Source organism: Drosophila ficusphila, unplaced genomic scaffold (assembly GCF_018152265.1).
Source record: "Drosophila ficusphila isolate 14025-0441.05 unplaced genomic scaffold, ASM1815226v1 contig_286, whole genome shotgun sequence".
Classification (NCBI taxonomy): domain Eukaryota; kingdom Metazoa; phylum Arthropoda; class Insecta; order Diptera; family Drosophilidae; genus Drosophila; species Drosophila ficusphila.
This window is the reverse complement of record NW_025064189.1, coordinates 442,363-460,660: the sequence shown is the minus strand read 5'-3', so window position 1 is coordinate 460,660 and position 18,298 is coordinate 442,363. Positions and strand designations below refer to the sequence as shown.

The 18,298-nt window shown below is 41.9% G+C and overlaps 4 protein-coding genes and 2 non-coding genes across 6 annotated transcripts in view; 3 read left to right on the top strand and 3 right to left on the bottom strand.

Annotated features, from left to right (window-relative positions):
* The window catches only part of LOC108087514 (glypican-6), a 41,327-nt gene extending 30,394 nt beyond the window's left edge, over positions 1 to 10,933 (top strand). Inside the window, 8 exon segments of the mRNA XM_017184917.2 lie at positions 2,291 to 2,455; positions 2,837 to 3,071; positions 5,688 to 5,844; positions 6,142 to 6,408; positions 8,169 to 8,725; positions 8,785 to 8,954; positions 9,424 to 9,758; positions 9,760 to 10,933. Coding sequence (XP_017040406.2) covers positions 2,291 to 2,455; positions 2,837 to 3,071; positions 5,688 to 5,844; positions 6,142 to 6,408; positions 8,169 to 8,725; positions 8,785 to 8,954; positions 9,424 to 9,758; positions 9,760 to 9,879 — 2,006 coding nt within the window. The 3' untranslated portion in view covers positions 9,880 to 10,933.
* A 329-nt stretch (positions 10,934 to 11,262) lies between these two features.
* On the bottom strand, positions 11,263 to 11,832 carry LOC108087416. Its single transcript, XM_017184756.2, has one exon. The coding sequence runs from the start codon at positions 11,726 to 11,728 to the stop codon at positions 11,363 to 11,365; it is 366 nt and encodes a 121-aa protein (XP_017040245.1). The 5' UTR covers positions 11,729 to 11,832; the 3' UTR covers positions 11,263 to 11,362.
* A 312-nt stretch (positions 11,833 to 12,144) lies between these two features.
* The window catches only part of LOC108087448 (venom dipeptidyl peptidase 4), a 76,407-nt gene continuing 70,253 nt past the window's right edge, over positions 12,145 to 18,298 (top strand). Inside the window, exon 1 of the mRNA XM_043207712.1 lies at positions 12,145 to 12,494. The gene's annotated coding sequence lies outside the window, so the exon portion shown is untranslated. The remainder of the gene's footprint in view (positions 12,495 to 18,298) is intronic.
* On the bottom strand, positions 13,285 to 13,356 carry Trnam-cau. Its single transcript has one exon. It is a non-coding gene; the product is annotated as a tRNA-Met (tRNA).
* On the top strand, positions 13,574 to 13,645 carry Trnam-cau. The gene has a single exon. It is a non-coding gene; the product is annotated as a tRNA-Met (tRNA).
* LOC108087451 (trypsin-7) lies at positions 13,816 to 17,823 on the bottom strand. Its single transcript, XM_017184812.2, has 2 exons — positions 17,016 to 17,823; positions 13,816 to 14,728 (listed from the first exon to the last, which is right to left on the bottom strand). The coding sequence occupies exons 1-2, from the start codon at positions 17,393 to 17,395 to the stop codon at positions 13,957 to 13,959; spliced, it is 1,152 nt and encodes a 383-aa protein (XP_017040301.2). The 5' UTR covers positions 17,396 to 17,823; the 3' UTR covers positions 13,816 to 13,956.

The following is an 18,298-nucleotide window of genomic DNA, read 5'->3' as shown; positions in this document are numbered from 1 at the left end:
CATGTGACCAGCTCTCCCAGGGGGAGGGAATGGTGTTTGTTGCTCTACCTCCCAATATTCTGGGTGGTTTTTCGGTTACTTGTTATTTTTTTTTTTTTTTGTTTGTTGGTTGGTTGGTCGTTGTCTCCTTGCTTTTTGGCAAGCAAAGCCAAAGTTTTCTATTAGACAACGGGGTGATTTTCACAGCGTCAGCTAGAATAAAAAGGGAAAATGCCATATCGGTAAGTTGAGGTCATTTATTATGCTCATGACACCTTCCATCCTTCGCCGTTCCGGCTTCCTTTTTGGGTGATTTGCCCCCCGTTCGTTCGAACTTGCCGCCTGGCAACATTTGTTATCTGGGATCCCCCGCTGCTGCTGCTTTTCCCATTTTCCACTTCCCATTGTTGTCTGCCGGCGAAATTATGCAGCAATTCATAAAAATGGCAGGCCGAAGAAAACCATTGGCGTTACTTTAATGCCGATATGTTATTGTAACATAGATTTTAGCTACGGTTTATCGATTAGATCAAGGGACCTTCAAAGGGGGGTGACCAAATTCATAGGGGTTCGGGTGTGGTTTAGTTTATGGCTGTCATTTTGCGTGGCATTTTAATGGATTTCAAAAGCAGGGAATAGAAAATCCGAGAAGGTGTAGTAAATATGGTTTAAGGAGCTCTAGAGAAGAATAAAATGAAGTTAATGGTGTGATAAATGTTTGATTGAAAAGAGCAATGAGCCATAAATTGTAATTAATTCTTTCTTGTTCTAAAAACAGAATAAATCCTTTTGATTTCAATGAACTTTATAAATTTATTGTTATTTTCACTTATCCTTGCAGTGTGACTATGTTTTCTCCATCAAATCCTGAGCCGTTTTATCTGCCGCAATTTCAATTAACTCAAATGGTCTAACACCGAGAAATCCCCGCAAAACATTTGCCATGCCGGTCACATAGGACCAGAACGACCCCCGCGACAGACAATTAAAAGGGGAAACCACAGACTGCGAGCCAATTTAGATAAGCCCCAGGATATGGGGAACCCCAGCAGACCGAAGGACTCGAAAGGGTCGCTCTATACGTCTCCAGCTCTGGTGGTGCCACACTCAATTCATATCTTGTGCAACATAACAATTAGTAGAGACCATAAAAACGGAGCAGTCGAGCACAGACAATAAAAGTTGGGAAAGTTGGGGAAATAATGGGGCGATGGAGCCGAGCGAATGGGAGTAAACACTGTTTACATTCGGCTGTCGAAAAATGTGCACTAAAGTATCTAAATTTATAAAAGAAATAAACAAACGATGCAGCACTCCATATATTGTGGAAGGAATGTTATGTGTGCACAGCAGATGATGCATTTGACTGGGCAGCGGGAATTTATGAGCGCACAAAAAAACGAAATGGAATATAAATACGGAATACGAAATCCGATTTAGATTTGGACTGGGAACTGAACAAAAAAAAGACTTCCACCTTGTTTGCTTTCAATTAGTGTTGAACTTTTGTTCCACCGATCTGCCATCTCCCCTCTCACTGCCCGAAAATTATCTAAATAAACAAGAAGCTATAAAAAACATCGCGTAAAGTTGGGGGAAAATAGGTAGGCAGTCTTCTCCCCCAAATGAACTCATCGTTGCAGGCAACTAATGCATATTTTCCTCTAATTTTCTCTAAAAAAAATGTGTTAAATGTTTGCGTAAATAAAACAGCCAGCGACTGGGAATTCTCTGTAGGCTTCATCTATAACCACACCCGTGTCCGACTTCTTCTTTTTCTATTTTGCCTTTTGGGCCTAGACTGAGTTTGGTTTCAGGTTCTGCCTCGGGTTATTGGACGGTAGCTACGCTTCGTTTGTTTTTTCCAACGAATCGCTGTTAGCCGGTCAGACTTTGGTTTTCGGTATTTGGTATTTGGTATTTGGTTACCATGTCAAGTGGCAAGTTGCACTCGACTGCAGTGCGAGTTCCCGGAATGTTGATAAACCTTCATTCGTGGCGGGGCAGCGAGGCAGCATTATGCATCTGGAAGTCGCTCTAATGTTTGTGCAAACAAATGGCGTTCAGTGGAATGGCTTACCTTAGAAATGGTTAAACTAGATTTGAGGCAACAGAAGCAGCAGAGATGTGAGAATATGTTCGAAGTGGTGTAATATATTGTTATCTAATTTAAGAATAAATTATGGAGACTTTAACTTATTGAATACATGAACTTACTTGAAAGAAGTAGCTATCATACTTAATTGTAAATTAGCAAATAACTCTTATGAATACAACTCTAATTTATTATTATTTCTTTTTCCTTTTCCAGAACGAGTCCTTCGATACTGCGAATCTCCTTCGGTGGGCACCTGCTGCACCTACAACATGGAGACCCGAATGGCGATGCAGTCCCGCCAGCAACTGGAAGGACACACCAAGGATCAGATCTCTCGGATGTCTGGCATTCTGGGCAGCAAGGCTGCCAAGTTCAAAGGTAGGTCACCGATTGTTACAATTCCACAACAAAAACTATACAACTGAAAACCGCTTGCGTCAACGAGCCACTTGAAAATGCCACAGAAGCCGGCGATTAGAGGGATTTTTCGGGTGTCAAGTGGTTCTGCCCTGATCTATATAGACACACGATCCGTGAGGAGGCGATGATGCGGGCTGCGAGTCACTGACAATGTCAAGTGGCAGGCGACAATGCGGATGTGGCTGCGTTCTATTTAAAAGCGGATGCAGGCCACAAATAAAATCGAACTCCAAACATTTAGTTTGCCGTCGCAAGCGGATGTGCGCTATTTGTCCCCTCCCACCATCTAAGCAATTAAATCTCGTTATATTTCCCACTAATTTGGTTTTCCGCTTGCAGAAATTTTCATCGCCCTGCTGCAAGAGTCGCGAACTCAGTTCAACAAAATGTTCATCCGGACCTACGGAGTCATCTATGAAAGAAATTCCTACGTCTTCTCGGATCTGTTCAAGGAGCTGGAGAACTACTTTGCCAACGGTCGCGTCGATTTGCTGGAGGTCATGGACAAGTTCTTCAATACCCTGTACCAGAAGATGTTCACCGTGCTGAACACCCAGTACACGTTCGATGAAAAGTGAGTAGTCTGCGAAATCGAGACGCGGGTCTCCAAAGCGAGACGCGATTTTCGAGGAGGCTCCACCGCCTCCTCCGGTTCGCAAAAACAAAACGTGTGAAACCGCAAAGTGTCTCGGGCTGTCGACCGACGACAACTAACTGACTAACTGACAAACTGACTGACTGACTGACTTGACGAGACGGAACCGAACCGAACGGAACGGAGACGAAACTTTGACACGGCGGTGTGCGATTTCAGTTAGCGATTCCGATTCCGATACGAATATCCCCCAGGGGGTCTCCTTTCCCAGCTTTTCACAGCTTCCAGAGTTTGAAGTTGCTCTTGTTTTTCCCAGATTTTCGATTGCGGTTGAAACGCTTACAGGTTAGAGAAAACTAGGAAGTTGTGGATAAGTTTTTTAAAGAGGCGGGCAACAGCTGCTAGGGAAATTGTGACATGAAGATTAGAAAAGCTTAGTAAAGACAATGAAAATATAAGAGCTTGAATTTAAATGTATTCATCAGCAAATAATTTTATACCTGACTATAAATAAATGTTTGAAAAATATTATATGATAGAATTCAGTTAAAGAACGTGTATAAAGATTAAATTACAATTTGTATAGTTCAGTTTAGGTACTCCTTTAAAAGCTATCAAAATAGGACTCAAACGGAATCAAAAAGACTAAACCAATTACCAAGATAGTTAACTGCAACTCCGCTTAGACAGATTGTCTCCCACATAGGTGATATTTTTTCCTCGTCCTACAATCATTTTAACTTATGTGGTTTATTCATCCCGTCTCGACCCACCAAGTGTGCTAGCCAGACCAAGACGAAACCCGACCAACCATCGCCTTCCATCCAATCACAAAAAGCCAGCCAAAACCAAAAACCGAAAGCCGAAAACCGCACTTTATGACAGTTCCTATGTCAGCTGCTCGCATTTCCGCCAAAATGGTTAGGAGGGAAATAAGGCGAAAATTGCGCCCACTTGGCTCATTGCCTTGGAACGAGTCTCCGGTAACCGGCGACTTGGCCAAATGACTTTTGCCCCCTGTCCCCTGCCCCCTTGCAACACCACTCCCTTTTGATCCATTTGGAAGGCTCGTGTTACCCACGCGCTTTCCAATTGATGCCGCTGCTGACTTCAACTCCAACTCCGGGTGCCCAACTCGGATTTTAGCTCAGCTTCAGCGATTCGCTTTTATTGTCATCGTTTTAGTTTGTCGTACGTGCTTTGGCACGTTGTCCGTTTATTGCCATTGGACAGCAGAAAGGCCAACAACGATGTCGCGTAATTGCCGCCACTTGCCTGCCGCCTGCCGCCTGCTCCTTTTGCACTGCCCAAAAATGCTAGCCATTAAAAAAGAAAAACAAATCTGAAGAGAAGAATTTATAGGAATTTTCCCCTTCTTTAAAGTTATGCTGCATTAACGAATCAAATGGGTTGAAGCAGTAACATATATTTAAATTAAAATCTACTCTTATAAATAAGCAACAAATTTTATATAAAGTTTACTTTTATATTGAGGATTTTTCTTTCTAAATGGTTTTGAGAACCTAAAATATCTTTCTGTGTGCTCCCCCCTTTTATTTGTTTGTGACTGTTTGCTCTGTGCGGTTGGTCGCTTGAACTGCGAAGGTTCTGCCCTCAGAAGGGATCACATTCCCCTCCTAGAACATGGAGTTCCAGCTGGACCTGGAGTTAAGTGTCTCCTGCCCATTTAATGAGGGGGTAGCTCAAGCAGTTAGTTTGTCAGGCAAACATGGGGGTTCGGCAGAAACAAGGGGGAAATCTATGGGAAATCAACGGGTGTTTGGCTACAGCACTGATATGTGATATGGAGGATTGAGGGGAGTACACGGCTAGGTAGCTTATGATAAGTAAATGGAGTATTCTATGTTTCCAATAAATTAAGTAAATTGTTTCATAGAAGTTAAATAGCAAATCAGAATTTAAGAATAATTCAAAGAACTTTATTATCTGCTTACTTAGTTCTTATGTAAGCTCATAAAGTAAACTAATATTTCAAGGCTACTTCTGGCACTGTAACTCATATGCTTAATTGACCCCCTTGGCTCCCCGAACTCCTCGATCTCCCCTCCCATCGGGGAGCTCCAGCTGCTGCTGCTGCCGCTTGACTGATCTGTCACCTCTGCGAATGCAACTGCCGCAGTTCCTTAATTGTTTGGCCCAAGCGGAGGGGACCGGCGACTTCTTGACCATAATGGCGAAGGCTGTGACAGTGAGGGCCAAAAGCAGCCGTACAAGTGCAATGACTGTCATGCCTGATGGCCGAACCGTAGGACTAGGCACACACTTACTTACTAACAGGGGGACGAAAACATCAACAACATCCACGAAGCTAGCAGCACATGGCGAGCAACTATTTTTATGATTTTTCCGCATAAAAATTTTAGTTGTGCGGCCGTGGCGGTGGAAAAGAATGCGTTAATAATGATGAAGACGGGTACGATGATGAAGTCGAGGGCGGAGGCAATGGCGTTGAGCCGTGCCATTTACAAGCGCAGATTTCCGCCGCCGCCAGCACACCCAATGAAAATATTTGCCCCAACATTCCGTTCTCGTTTTCCACCCATTATACTATATATTTCTTTTTTTGTTTTCCAGCTACATGCGATGCGTCAGCGAGCACATGAAGGAGCTGAAGCCATTTGGGGATGTTCCCGACAAGCTGTCCGTGCAAATCAAGCGATCCTTCGTGGCCACTCGAACCTACGGTCAGGCTCTGACCACCGCCTCCGAGGTGGCCAAGAAGGTCCTCAATGTAAGTTTCCAAAATGTGTTTAAAAGTGTAGTAGAGATCCTTAACATACAGTAGAGATTTTTACCTAAAATGTACTTAAGCCAATGTACTTTAGGTAAACGATATTAGGGTCTGTCTATATCCACAATTAAAATACTTTACAATGAATGTGACAATTAAATATTTAAAGCCCTGTTTATTCTTGTTTCCCCTGTAAATCAATATCAATATCTCATTATTTTTATTCTACAAAAAGATTACCAAATAAAATATATATTAAGGAATTTTTCATTACTAAATTAATTCTCCAAATTCCAGGTCCGACTGAATGCCGATTGCACTGGAGCCCTGACCAAGATGCAGCACTGTGGGGCCTGCAAGGGATACACGGAGAAGCCCTGCACCAACTACTGCGTGAACGTGATCAAGGGATGCCTCCACTACCAGCACGAGTTCGACGGGGAGTGGGAGAACTTCGCCATGGCCATGGACAAGGTGGCTGAGCGACTGCTGGGGTCCTTCAACATTGTGATGGTGGTGGAGCCACTCAACATCAAGATCTCCGACGCCATCATGAACTTCCAGGTGAGATCTTCTTCGGCGGGATAATTGGATGTGCTCGGGGTCATTATCATTATCATTAGCATTTGCATAAGCCAATCGCAATTTGTAACCCGTTTTGGCCAGGCAGCTGCTGGTTAATTTTATTTGCTTTGGCCTGTTGGCAGTGGGACTGTGAGTTATGCTCGCATAAAACTGTCAGTGCGTCTGAGTGGTTTACGCGTGGTTCGTTGGTTAATTCGCATACATTTTAAACGAGTCCCAAAGTAATTCTCGGGGAAAACCGCAAGAGATCGTAGCGATTGATATGTGCGATCTAGCGTTAGAAGTTATTTATGGAGCGAGGAATGCTTCTATTTTTTTTTTTTTGGGTTTATAAAAGAAGAAAGAATGACAAAAGCTTACACTCTTTTTATTATAGATAAAAGCATTTAAATGATTCATGAAAAACAATAAGACTAATAAAATCAGTGATTGCTATTCTCCACTCAGTTGAAAATGATTCATATTCCGCAATCACAAACTAAATTCCTTAATAAATGCCAAAATTCTGCACACAACAAAACTAAAACATCAAATGCATAAATTTCCATTCAAAAATAACACAAATATTATGCACGACATTTGCACAGAGAGCCAAAGAATAATTCACACTCGGATGGCTGTAACTTATTGAATTTTGATTACTGCAATATTTTAACCCTCGCCGTTCGCTTCTATCATCCGATTTATCTTCAGCAGCGCGTTTGTTGTTTTGTTTGCCATTTTTACGATTTATTTGCACAACATTTGGCTCGCATATGAATTTAATTTATATTTCCATTTAAAATTTATACATTTATTTTTTCATCTGCTGGTTCTTCTTGTTCGCTGCCTTTGTTTGTATCTATTTTGCTGCTGTTGTTGTTGTTTGTGTTTCGGCATTTGGCTTTTAATGTGTTTACTTTTGGCAGTGTTTGTTGTTGGTCGACGGCCCCATAAAAGGCCAAAAATGCAAAATGCGAAATAGTTTTCAATTTTAATTCTGATTAGTTTCTTTGGCCCCGGTGTCTGTCTGAGGCGTTTACCAAATCTCCAAGCTAGTTGAACCGACGAACCGCTTTTGATGATTGCCATCTCTTGGTTATGATAAACCGGAGGAAACTCCCGAACTCCGTTCCCCAACCTGTGACCCAAACTCCGCACTTATATGAACTGTAAACTGTAAATCGTAAACTGATGAGAAGATCTCATAGAGGAAGTGGCACAGGAGATATAGGAGTGCTGATAAGACCGATGAAGCTCGAGCTTCTGTCGGGAGTTGACTCTTTGGGAAGAGAGGTCTCCGAACGCTTGAGTGGCTCATAATGAGTAGCCGGCTGAAATCAATTCTTATCTATGGAATGGGTCAATAAAAACTAACTATAAATAGCCATTAGGGGGCCATCCTCAGTGGGGTGTGAATGGAATTGCTATTGAGTATTGGGAATTATGTGATTTCCCCTGCGCAACTGGTTTCAAGAAGTCATTCCGATTCGAGACTTTCTAATTTTCATAAAACCTAAAATATCAAATATCAGTTGTTTATGAGCTGAGACTTTATGTTAAAATCATTAAATTCTTCAAAACCATAAACCTTTGAGTTTAATGAAACGAATTTATAGTTGAGTTGGGATGGTTTTGAATTCATAATACATAATTAATAGTAAGTTAATTGAAACCAAATAAAATATTTTAAAATATTTTAACAATGACTAATTTATTTATTTAAATTATTTTATTATATTTTTTTATATTTTTTTTAGGACTCTGGTCAGGACATTACCAACCGCGTGTTCCAGGGCTGCGGCAGACCGAAGCTGAAGAAAATGAAGCGTTCGATCAGCCCGAAAATGCAAGGAGTTCAGGTGCTCAATGCAAAGAGTCCTGTGGAGGCTGATACCCTGGACATCGATGCCACTCTGGATGAGGCAATGGTGCTGAGGGAGCGCAGAGCCGCTGAGCCAGGCTCCCAGGATTCCTCGGGGCAGCAGTCCCAGGAACAGGGAGTGGGAAAGGGTGGAAACGGAGGAGGAGGAGGAGGAGGTGGTGGCAACAACAGGCGCCAACAGCAACGAAGGAAGCAACAACAACAGCGACGCAAGCAGCAGAACAATCGGGACGACAACGATGACGATGACAATGAAAGTGGCGGCGGTGGACGCGAACCCATTCTGGACAAGATCGTAAGGGACATTCGTCAGCGGGTGAAGGACTACAAGAAGTTCTGGTCCAATCTGCCGCACTCCGTTTGCAGCAACGAGGATATAGCCTCCAGCTCCGACGTGGATGGCATGTGCTGGAATGGTCACACAATCGACAGGTAAGGAAATAAATATATTCCTATTAAATAAGCATTAATAAACTGAATTTAACTTTTAGGTATATGCACTCGATCACCACGGAGCATGGATCTAATCCGGAGTTCAGTGGAAATCCTGCCAGCACTAAGCAAACCGCACAAATGTCCGCGCAACTCAGCCACCTGAAGAATGCCATCGTTCATCTGCGGAATGCCTACAACGGTCAGGATGTGGAGTGGACTGAACAAGGTGAGAAAGAGTTGTAATTAATACAGCAAAAACAAAATTTTTAAAACTTTGTAATCCCATCCAACATAGCTAGAGTTTTATTACCCAATTTTCAAAACTCTTTAAAATGTTGTATATATAAAGCTCAACTAATTACAATCGGAGAAAATACCTCCCCAAAGATTTTGCAACACGTTTATTAAGTTTTTGTGGGTAATAATAAATCTTTCATTATAGCGTTGATTTATGTTCAGTTTTTTAAGTGTTATTTATTTGTTTGTCTTATTCTCCTTCTATTCATATTAATAATGTCCATCTGAATTTTTATTAGTTGCCCTTACGAATAGATTAAAATGTTTTTTGTTTTGTTTTTAGACTGATCATAAACTTTGAATCATAGTGATCATATTTCGCTGATAAGTGAAATTATAAGCTCACTTTGTTTTCGTTGCAATTCATGCACTTACTCATGTTGCTTTCTTATTTACAGAAGAGCTGCCTTATGCGGGCAGTGGGGCTGGCTCCGGATCGGGCTCCGAGGATGACGAGGACGATGACGAGGGCTCCGGCCTGGGACCGTTCGAACCGAGCCACAAACCGGACGTGGAGCGTCCCGCGGTGGACGTGGACAACGACGACGACGAGGACGCCGGTGGCCGGGCGCACTTGCCCACGCACACTTCGCGACCGACGAGCGGAGGCGATGACAAGAACCCGCTCATCCACACCACCCACTTCGACCAGGATCACAACGATCTGGATGAGGAGCACCGGCAGGAGGAGGACGACGAGGACGACGGCCACGGCGATTCGGGGGGCCAACCGGGGCGATGACAACCGATCGTCCGACGCCCCCGAGAAGATGACCCTGCGTCGCGCTCTGGTTGTCTATCTGCTGCCGCTCTATATGGCGTGGTTCGGCGGCGTCTGCGCCGATTTGCTGTGATTACCCAACGTGCGAAAGGCAGCCGAGTGGCAGTGGAGCACGGCTGCTGCATCCCCCACACACACCTACACCTCTCAGTCATTCATCCGTGAAGCAAAATGTTATTAGCAGAACTACATGCAAAACAAAAAACAAACCCTTATATACGAAATGCGAGTCCAAAATTTTATAAAAACTTTTGATAGAAGCAATCAAAACGCAATTGAGAATGTACGGGCCTTTTTCGAATTTTACACTCTCTGTCAGGAAATTTCGAATGTAAATCAGTTCACATCACAATAAGTTTGTGATTCATAAGCTAATAATTAACTTCAGCGAACTTCCAGCTGTTGTAAAAATTGAGAAAGGCCTGGTTTTAGGCGTTCCGTTAGCGAAACGCGTTAGGAGATCAAGAAATTAGTGGAGGAGAGAGAATACGTAACGAGCCCATTTTAGTTTAGTAAGCCCCCCAATGCCCCCTGCCCCCCACACTCTAAGTCTAAGTGCGAAATTGTATTTTGTAAGCCAGAGAGCGAAAGAAGGAGCGAGTGAGTGCATGAGTGAGTGAGTGAGTGTCGCCGAGTGAGTACATTTATCGAGTGTGAGTGCGAGCGGAGTGCCTGTTCAATGTGATCGTTTAGCAAAAATTAACTATAAACATTTAGCCCCTAGAGACCTAAGCGGAAAACAAACATACCTACACCTACATATTTAATTTGTATTATATTTATGCATACGCGCATATGTAACGAGCAAGTTGCCACACAGCACACGAATTCAATTAGCCCCAACATGAACAGCAATAACTAATTTGTAATTTGTAGTCTAACTGATAAATCGAAAAAAACTGATGATGTCTAATTTAACTTAACACGGCCATAGAAAAGCGTCCGAGCCACGGCTTTTGTAATTTGTATCTTTTGTAGACAGCCCTGACTTTTGCCAGCCATCACGCGCATTTCAAACTAAGCTGAGTAAACCTACATATTTATATTTATTTTTGATTTTTTATCAGTTTTTATATATTGTATTAAAACAAGTGGAAAAAGAAAAAATACAAAAAGTAACAAAGAAATTATTTGCTTTTTCAATGGGTTGAAGGGTTTATGCAAAAGTGAAGAAAATTTATAAATTGTAAATTAAAGTAAATTTTTGGCCTTACCGGAAGCGGAAATCAGTGCTGCCAATGCGATTTTAAGAGGTAAAGTGTGAATAACAAACGCTAGATGTCGCACATGCATATAATACTTAAGTGGCGCTGTACCGCACAATGCGGGCAATCGCGAAAGATAGATGTCGCTTTAATCCTAATCGAGTTTTGAATAAATTGTTCTGCAAAAAGTTCAAATTTAAAAAAAAGTTATATAGATTTTTCAAGTTCTTGTTAATAACAAACTAGTTAAATGGAATGTTAATTGATCTTCCTTTTAATTTTACACAATTTTCAACGGTCGCTTGCCCTTAAACATAACAAAAAATATAATAATAATCGAAAGCAAATGAATTACTTCTCGGGCATCTCTTCAATTAATTTTTGATTATCATCAGCATCTTCCTTCATGTCCACTTCCTCGTCATCCACAAAGTCAGAAAACTTATGCTCCTCGTCATCCAATTCATTCTGCAAGGCATCCAAGTCCTCATCTGTATCTCCGCGATCATCGGAGCAGTACGGCGGAATGGTGCTGCTCAATTTGTGCAACGAGGTCTCCAGACTGGAAACACGGGCCAGTAAAACCTCCAAACGCTTGTCGATCTCATCAAAACTCTGACTTTCGGCCAAGGAACACTCTCTTTCCTTTGAGAGACGCTTTTGCAAAGCTGCAGAGCTTGTCGTTGGCAACTCCGTTGAATTCAAAGAAGACATCATCAAATTTAAATAAAATATTTTTTGAGATTGAATTTCTAATTTCTTTGTGGGGTTCTTTGACTTATATAAAATACTGAACGAAAGCACCTAAGCCTTCTATGAAATTGACAATTTTTGAATGTAATTTTAGAATCGAAATAATTGCACCCGCATGCTTTGCTGATATAAATTAAGTGGGATGTGACGATATGATGATGACTAATTTTGGTAATAATTTTTTTTCTCAATGTGCCGAAAATTTTAATTCATTCATGCGGCCGGCGAGTTGAAGAGCAAGAAAACTCCGAGATCGAGCCAAAACGAAACCGTTCCGAGATCTCAGGCGTCGCTCCATCCGTCGGAATATTTGTGGCTCTCTGTGTATCTTTGGGTGCGCGGGGAGCTTGTGGTGGCTTTTTTTTCAGTGAGCGCGCGAGCGGCGTACGGTAAACAACTGCTGCCAACGCAACGTGAAAAATAAGCGGCAGAAAGGAAAATTTCAAAACGTTAACCTGGAGGCCCCCCCGTTGTGCACACGAAAATATATCTATGAGATGCGCGAATCTTGATCCGTTGCAAAAATTTCGAATTTGAATAATTACGCAAGGTGCGGCACACGTGAGTGCGGTCGTCGGATGAAATGAAAAGTGGTTGAAGCGAAAGTGAAAATAAAAGTCAATTTTCTTGTGATTACTGTGATGAGTAACCAATTCGATATCAAGTGAAAGACAAATAGATAAGGCTATCAGCAATCTTACAATTCGCTATCGTTCATCCGCAATTCCGCGTAAGTTTCATTAGAGAAAATACTTAAATTGTATAAACAAACATTCGAAATGAGATAAACTTTTTCGGTGTTTCTCCGTTCTTCGGGCCAATTTAACGTTTGACTTTTAAAGCCAACGTCTTCTTCCCAGCGCCTTTCATCTTTATTTGCCCCCTTGTGTTTACAGCTGTTCGATGAAAACCAGTTTATACCGACTAGCAAGCTAATGTTTCTAACGATATTTTTGCTTTTCGGGCCGCATCAAGCCGCTGAAAGTCTAGTCTTCTAGCTGCAACAGTGGCTTTTGGTTGAAGGTTGCCGAAGCCCAGAGTCTTGCCTCGTTACTCGCGCAATTACCAGACAGCTGAACAACTGTTGTCAGCTGAATGATGGCTTAGAGATGACTAAAAGCAAATAAAAATTGTATTTTCATAATTGGAAAAACAAAGAATGGAACAAAATTTAGCACAAACTCAAATTCTTATTTAAGTGGATATTTATCCGTTGGGTTAATGGTATTTGTATTAGCTAGTTGTTGACATTTATTATATATGCATTTTATTTTAACGATAAATACCCATGACGGGGCTTTTGTGCAAAAGATAACAGACATTTAAATTTAACGCTTAGCGTTTTCCTTTTTATTTTAATAGCTTTAATACCTAACTAGTAATATCAAAATGTTACTCAACTTAAAATTTGTTTTAGTAGGATGACTTTAACATATCGACCGATAAAAAAAGATATAAAAAAATAAAAGACCATTTTTAAGTTGTGTTAAAAAAAAATTCGCACTTGCGAATTTACCACATAGCAGAGCAAGGTTTCGATCCTCGGACCTCTGGGTTATGGGCCCAGCACGCTTCCACTGCGCCACTCTGCTTGCTTGTTAATCTATGGCTCTAAGGCCGACTTCAGCATGAGTAAGATATATTTACAGCATTATCGACCCATATAAACCTGTTAACTCTTGGAGCAGTTCCATTAACAGTATACTGCTTGAGTATTTACTCTGCTTTATTACTCAAGCATGACGTCGGTAACACAGTGCAGAGTTGCTGTTTGTCTTAAGTAGCTCTTTAGACAACCACTAACCAACAAGCAGAGTGGCGCAGTGGAAGCGTGCTGGGCCCATAACCCAGAGGTCCGAGGATCGAAACCTTGCTCTGCTATGTGGTAAATTTGCGAGTGCAAATTTTTTTATTTCCTTTTTGTAAATGAGTTACACTGTGAACATTTTGTAGTGATCTTTTATAGCCCTTAAAAATTCTGTGACGACTATTAATTGATAATCAGTTCTTTTTTAGAAACAAAACTCCACCTAAAGAATCAAACACTCTGCTTTTTGCATATCTAACCTACTGCATTGTTTAACTTTATTCAGTTGTTTTAGTATAAAAGTACATAATATGAGCTAAACTACTAAGGGTTTTTCACTACAACTAGGGCAAAGAATTGTCCACCGCTTTGAGCACTCTCTGTATCAGTAATCCTCGTCGCAGAAGCAACCGTCCCGCGAGTTCTCCACAATCCAGTCCAGATACTTTGTGACCCGAGTGTAGACCCCGGGATAATTGGGTCTGGCACAACCATTGCCCCAGGAAACAATTCCGATCTGTTCGAAGCGCTTGTCATCCGGCCGGAGTCTAACCAGCGGACCGCCGGAGTCGCCTTGACAACTGTCCCGCCCACCAACTCCCGGATAACCCGAGCACATCATGTTCTTGGTGATCATCTTCTGGGTGTAGTTCGTCTGGGCCACGCACTCCTCGTTGTCGAGAACGGGCACCTCGACCTCCTGCAGCAGACACGAGGGTTTGCCGTCCTCCTTGAGGGTTCCCCAACCGGTGGCAATTGCCTTGGTGCCGACAAACAAATCCTGACGCTCCTCCACCCGCGGCAAGCAGATCGGCCTGATAAAGCTGGTTATCGGCACCCGATCGTTCAGTCGCAGCAGGGCTATATCGTTGTCGAAGTTCGAGAAGCTGAACTTCTGGCTGAAGGCGCGCAGTACGAAGCGCGTTTCCGGGCGCTCCTTGTCGTTGCAGCGATCGTGCTCCCCGAAGGTCACCTTGATCATGAACCACATGAATCCCTTGACGCAATGGGCCGCCGTTAGCACGTAGCGATCGTTGATCAGCGTCCCGCCACAGTAGAACCTGTTGAAGTAGCTCAGCCGCGCCATCCACGGATATTCGCTCACACCCGTCGTCGTGCCGCCCACAATTCGCGATTCATCGTTGCGCTCGCCGCATCTGTAAAAGATAATAGGGCAAAAACAAAATTTGTTTTGAAATATTTTTATAAAAAAAAAATTAATATTTCAAAGAACTCAGTTCACTAAATAAGTATGGCATTTTCAAAGTTAAATTAGATTAATTTCTTGATGTATTTACATTAATGGTTAGTTGATATTTCTTGAACTAAAAATACAAAAAAATTCTAAGAAAAAGTCCAAGACTACCAAAATGTTAGCCATAATGGTTGCCGAAGCTTGTTAAGATAATTCGATAATTCGTTTCCTGTTTATTTATGCCATTATATTTTTAGCGGTTCTATTAAAGTTTTTCTTAAAACACACAACCAACGTTTTACTTAAAAGCTAAATGTCTTTGTAATACAAACAGCAGATTACCCATAGTTTAATGCTTAATGCAACCTCATTAGCAAGACCATTTTGTTTACGATTTACGACAAAGAGAAAGACAGATTGGGTCAAGGGTGATAGAGCCTGCGATCTCTCTCGATTGGCAAGTTCAGAGTTCAGCAACCCCGGCATAAAGAAAGTGTCAAAGTGCTTTATGTCCGTCCATAACATACATAAAATAAATGAGCGATTTTCGCAGATTTTATGGCGGCCATCAGCAGAGGCACGACCACAACACGTTACATTAAACAGGTTTTTAATTACCCATGGGACAGCATAAAAAACAATACAACAGAACACCGCATGCAGCCAAAAACTGAATAAAAATCTTCCACCCAGTCGGAAAGGAAGCGTAACAAGTTATCTCCTCTCTTTCGGTTTATTTTGGCCACACAATCAATCGATCCGGCCGCAACAAGTATTTGGGATTCAGATTTTGTGTGTGTGCTTAATCGTGTCATTGCCCCAAAATGGTGGTCGGCCTGGTCGGTCGAGAGGCGTCCCGAAACAAAGAAGCAGAATGTGCGACGGCGACCCACTTAGGAGACGGCCAAGACAGGGAACGGCGGCCAAAACCCGAAGAACACCGAAGAATTCCCCTGCCTCCCTCGCAGACATTAATATAATATAATACGACATGACGCATTGAGCGTACGCCTTTTACAGTATCTGCCATGCTCATCTGTATCTGCTGGGTGTACAAACACACACACACACACACACACACACACTCGTATTTAAAAGCCCAGCCGAGACTGTTATCAAATCGTATGCAAATCAGTTTCTTTTCTTCTTTGAAATGCAAAAAAAAAAAAGTAAAAACTTTATATAGAAATAAAACGGGTTTTAGGCCTTCATTAACAAAAAGAACAACGTTTGCGGCTATTGATTCCAAGTAAATATATCGTTTTTTGAGGCCATAAAGAAATAGGGATTAGGGGAACTTAATCAAAAATTAATTGAAAAAGTTGCAGTTAAAAATATCCTTATTGTTTCCCTTTTTTAAACCTCATGAGCTTACAATTCTTATGCCTTTTATAGTATTTTTCCAGCTCAGTTCCCTTTTTGTTGTCGAATCTATAAATACCCTCGGGTGTTTGCTTATGCCAAAAGCCAACTGCCGAAAGCCAAAGTTGAATTCCCAATTGGTTGTGCAATTTGTTTAATGGCCACGCAGGAATGCATTCCAAAGGCAATTCTTCAGAGAGAACCTGGCTTTAAGGTCATGCCGGGAATTGGCTTTGCAAAACGGGTAACAGATGTGCAGAGGAATCTTTTGAGATGTGAAGAATGTTCAAGGCGTTCTCTCTGCTAATGTAATGGAATGTTTCCTATAAATCATTCAATTTCCACAAGTTTAGCTGAAGGAAAGTAGTTAAGTAGTTATTTTTGGTAGAACTAGAAAATCAAGAACGAAACGATTTTTTGTTTTGATTAAGAACAAGTCGCTAAAAAATATTTTGGAAACTCTCACAGAATTCTTTGCCAAAGACTGCAAAATAGATATTCTAAATTTCTTAATTCATCTTAAAAGATCTTGCAATGCTTGGAATTTATGTACTTCCCCTACGACCTTTTGTAATAATAGTAGTAATTAATTTGTATTCCTATTTCCACTTTTAACTCAGCTTTCTTTTATTAACTAAAAGGAGATTTTTGGGGCAGGAACATATCTCCGATTGCGTGACCGCCTCGCAGGCACTAAAATCCACCTGTAACTTTAACTGTTTGTGCCATTCTGTGCCATTTGCCGTGACAATGACAACGACAGAGTTGTTTATCACTTCTTCGGCCGTCTAACTGGAAGTTGTCATCATGGCCATGACAGCTTTTGTATCTTCTCGTAACTTTTGTATCTGTATCTGTATTTGTATGTCTCGCGGGGAGCAACTCACCTGCAGGAACATGTCGGCGATGTTTGGTTCTGAGCTGCCGGCGAATTATTGCGATTGAAGGCACCGAACCAATTCTTGATCGGATTTTGCCGGAATACAGGTTTATGGCCATTGGCATCCGAGGAGGAAGCGTTGACGGCTCCGATTTTCAGCTTCTTCGCCTGATGGTGGGCTGCACCCAATGCTTGATATTTGCCCGGAATCGAGGATAAAAACGATGATGTTGATGTTGCTGGTGTCGCTGATGTTGCTGTTGCATTTGTTGCTGCTGCTGCTGCTGCTGCTGCTGGTGTCTTTGATGTTGTTGCTGTGGCGATGGCCAGGCAGGAAGCAACGGCCAGCACGAGTGTCCAGTGACGTAAGTGGAGCATCATCTTCATCTGCCCGCTGGTTATGCAATTCAATGCATGTAAACTTAATGAGCCTTTTGGTCTCTCGTCGTAGCGGTTTCGACGATCGGTTCCGTTAACGGAATATATTTCGATTCTCGTTCAGCTTGTTCTGAAGCGCGGGGGATTTCTCGAAATCAACGCTCCGTTCTCCGTTCGCACCGCACTTGTTAATTATGTAAATCAAAGACGGTTTCTTTCTGTCTTATTGTTGTTGCACTAATTGAACCATTTCACATGACTGCAAACTGTCAACAAGTCGCGCCCTAATCCCAAGCGAATTTCTCGATCTGTTTGTTTGTTTGCTCTTTCCTACAATATATAGTATGCTCGCTATATAATTAGTTCGCACCACCGCGCACGCGAAAGTCTGCAGGTCGACTGATACGAGGCTTCGGCGCAGAAGAGCGACTAAGCCATTTTACCAAGGCCCCCAAAACGCCGCAGTCGACTGCGACGCCGGCAGCAGTGGCGCCGCCGGTGGGGCAAAGAAAGTTGCGCATGCGCAGCGCAGCGTGCGTTGGCAGCGACGCCGACAGAGGCAGAGGGTACATATAAAGAAATATTACGAAGAAGAAATCGGTTTCTTAGTTAATTTGTATAACTTATTTTGTAAGAAAGCACTTTTTTTCCTCCAAAAAGTTGTTAATAAAAGAAAAAAAATTGTACTTTAAATTCGCAATCCTATTTTTACAACATTATTATGTACATTGGTATAATCAATCATTTTTTTTTCAATTAATAGCTTGGAAACTATTAAAGCTTAGTTTTTGCTAAGATTTAACTTCAGCTTTATTCTGCCATGAACAAAAATAGCAATAATAATCATAAATATCTTTATGGTACAATTGCAAGATACAAAGTAAAACAGCGGTAAAGTTAAACGTTAATTTT

Bases quoted from the DNA above. Each gene is read 5' to 3' on its own strand.
- LOC108087416 (XM_017184756.2), bottom strand. From the start codon at position 11,728: ATGATGTCTTCTTTGAATTCAACGGAGTTGCCAACGACAAGCTCTGCA.
- LOC108087451 (XM_017184812.2), bottom strand. From the start codon at position 17,395: ATGAAGATGATGCTCCACTTACGTCACTGGACACTCGTGCTGGCCGTT. The intron at 14,729-17,015 runs GTGAGTTGCTCC...TATCTTTTACAG, and splicing joins TCGCCGACATGTTCCTGCAG to ATGCGGCGAGCGCAACGATG.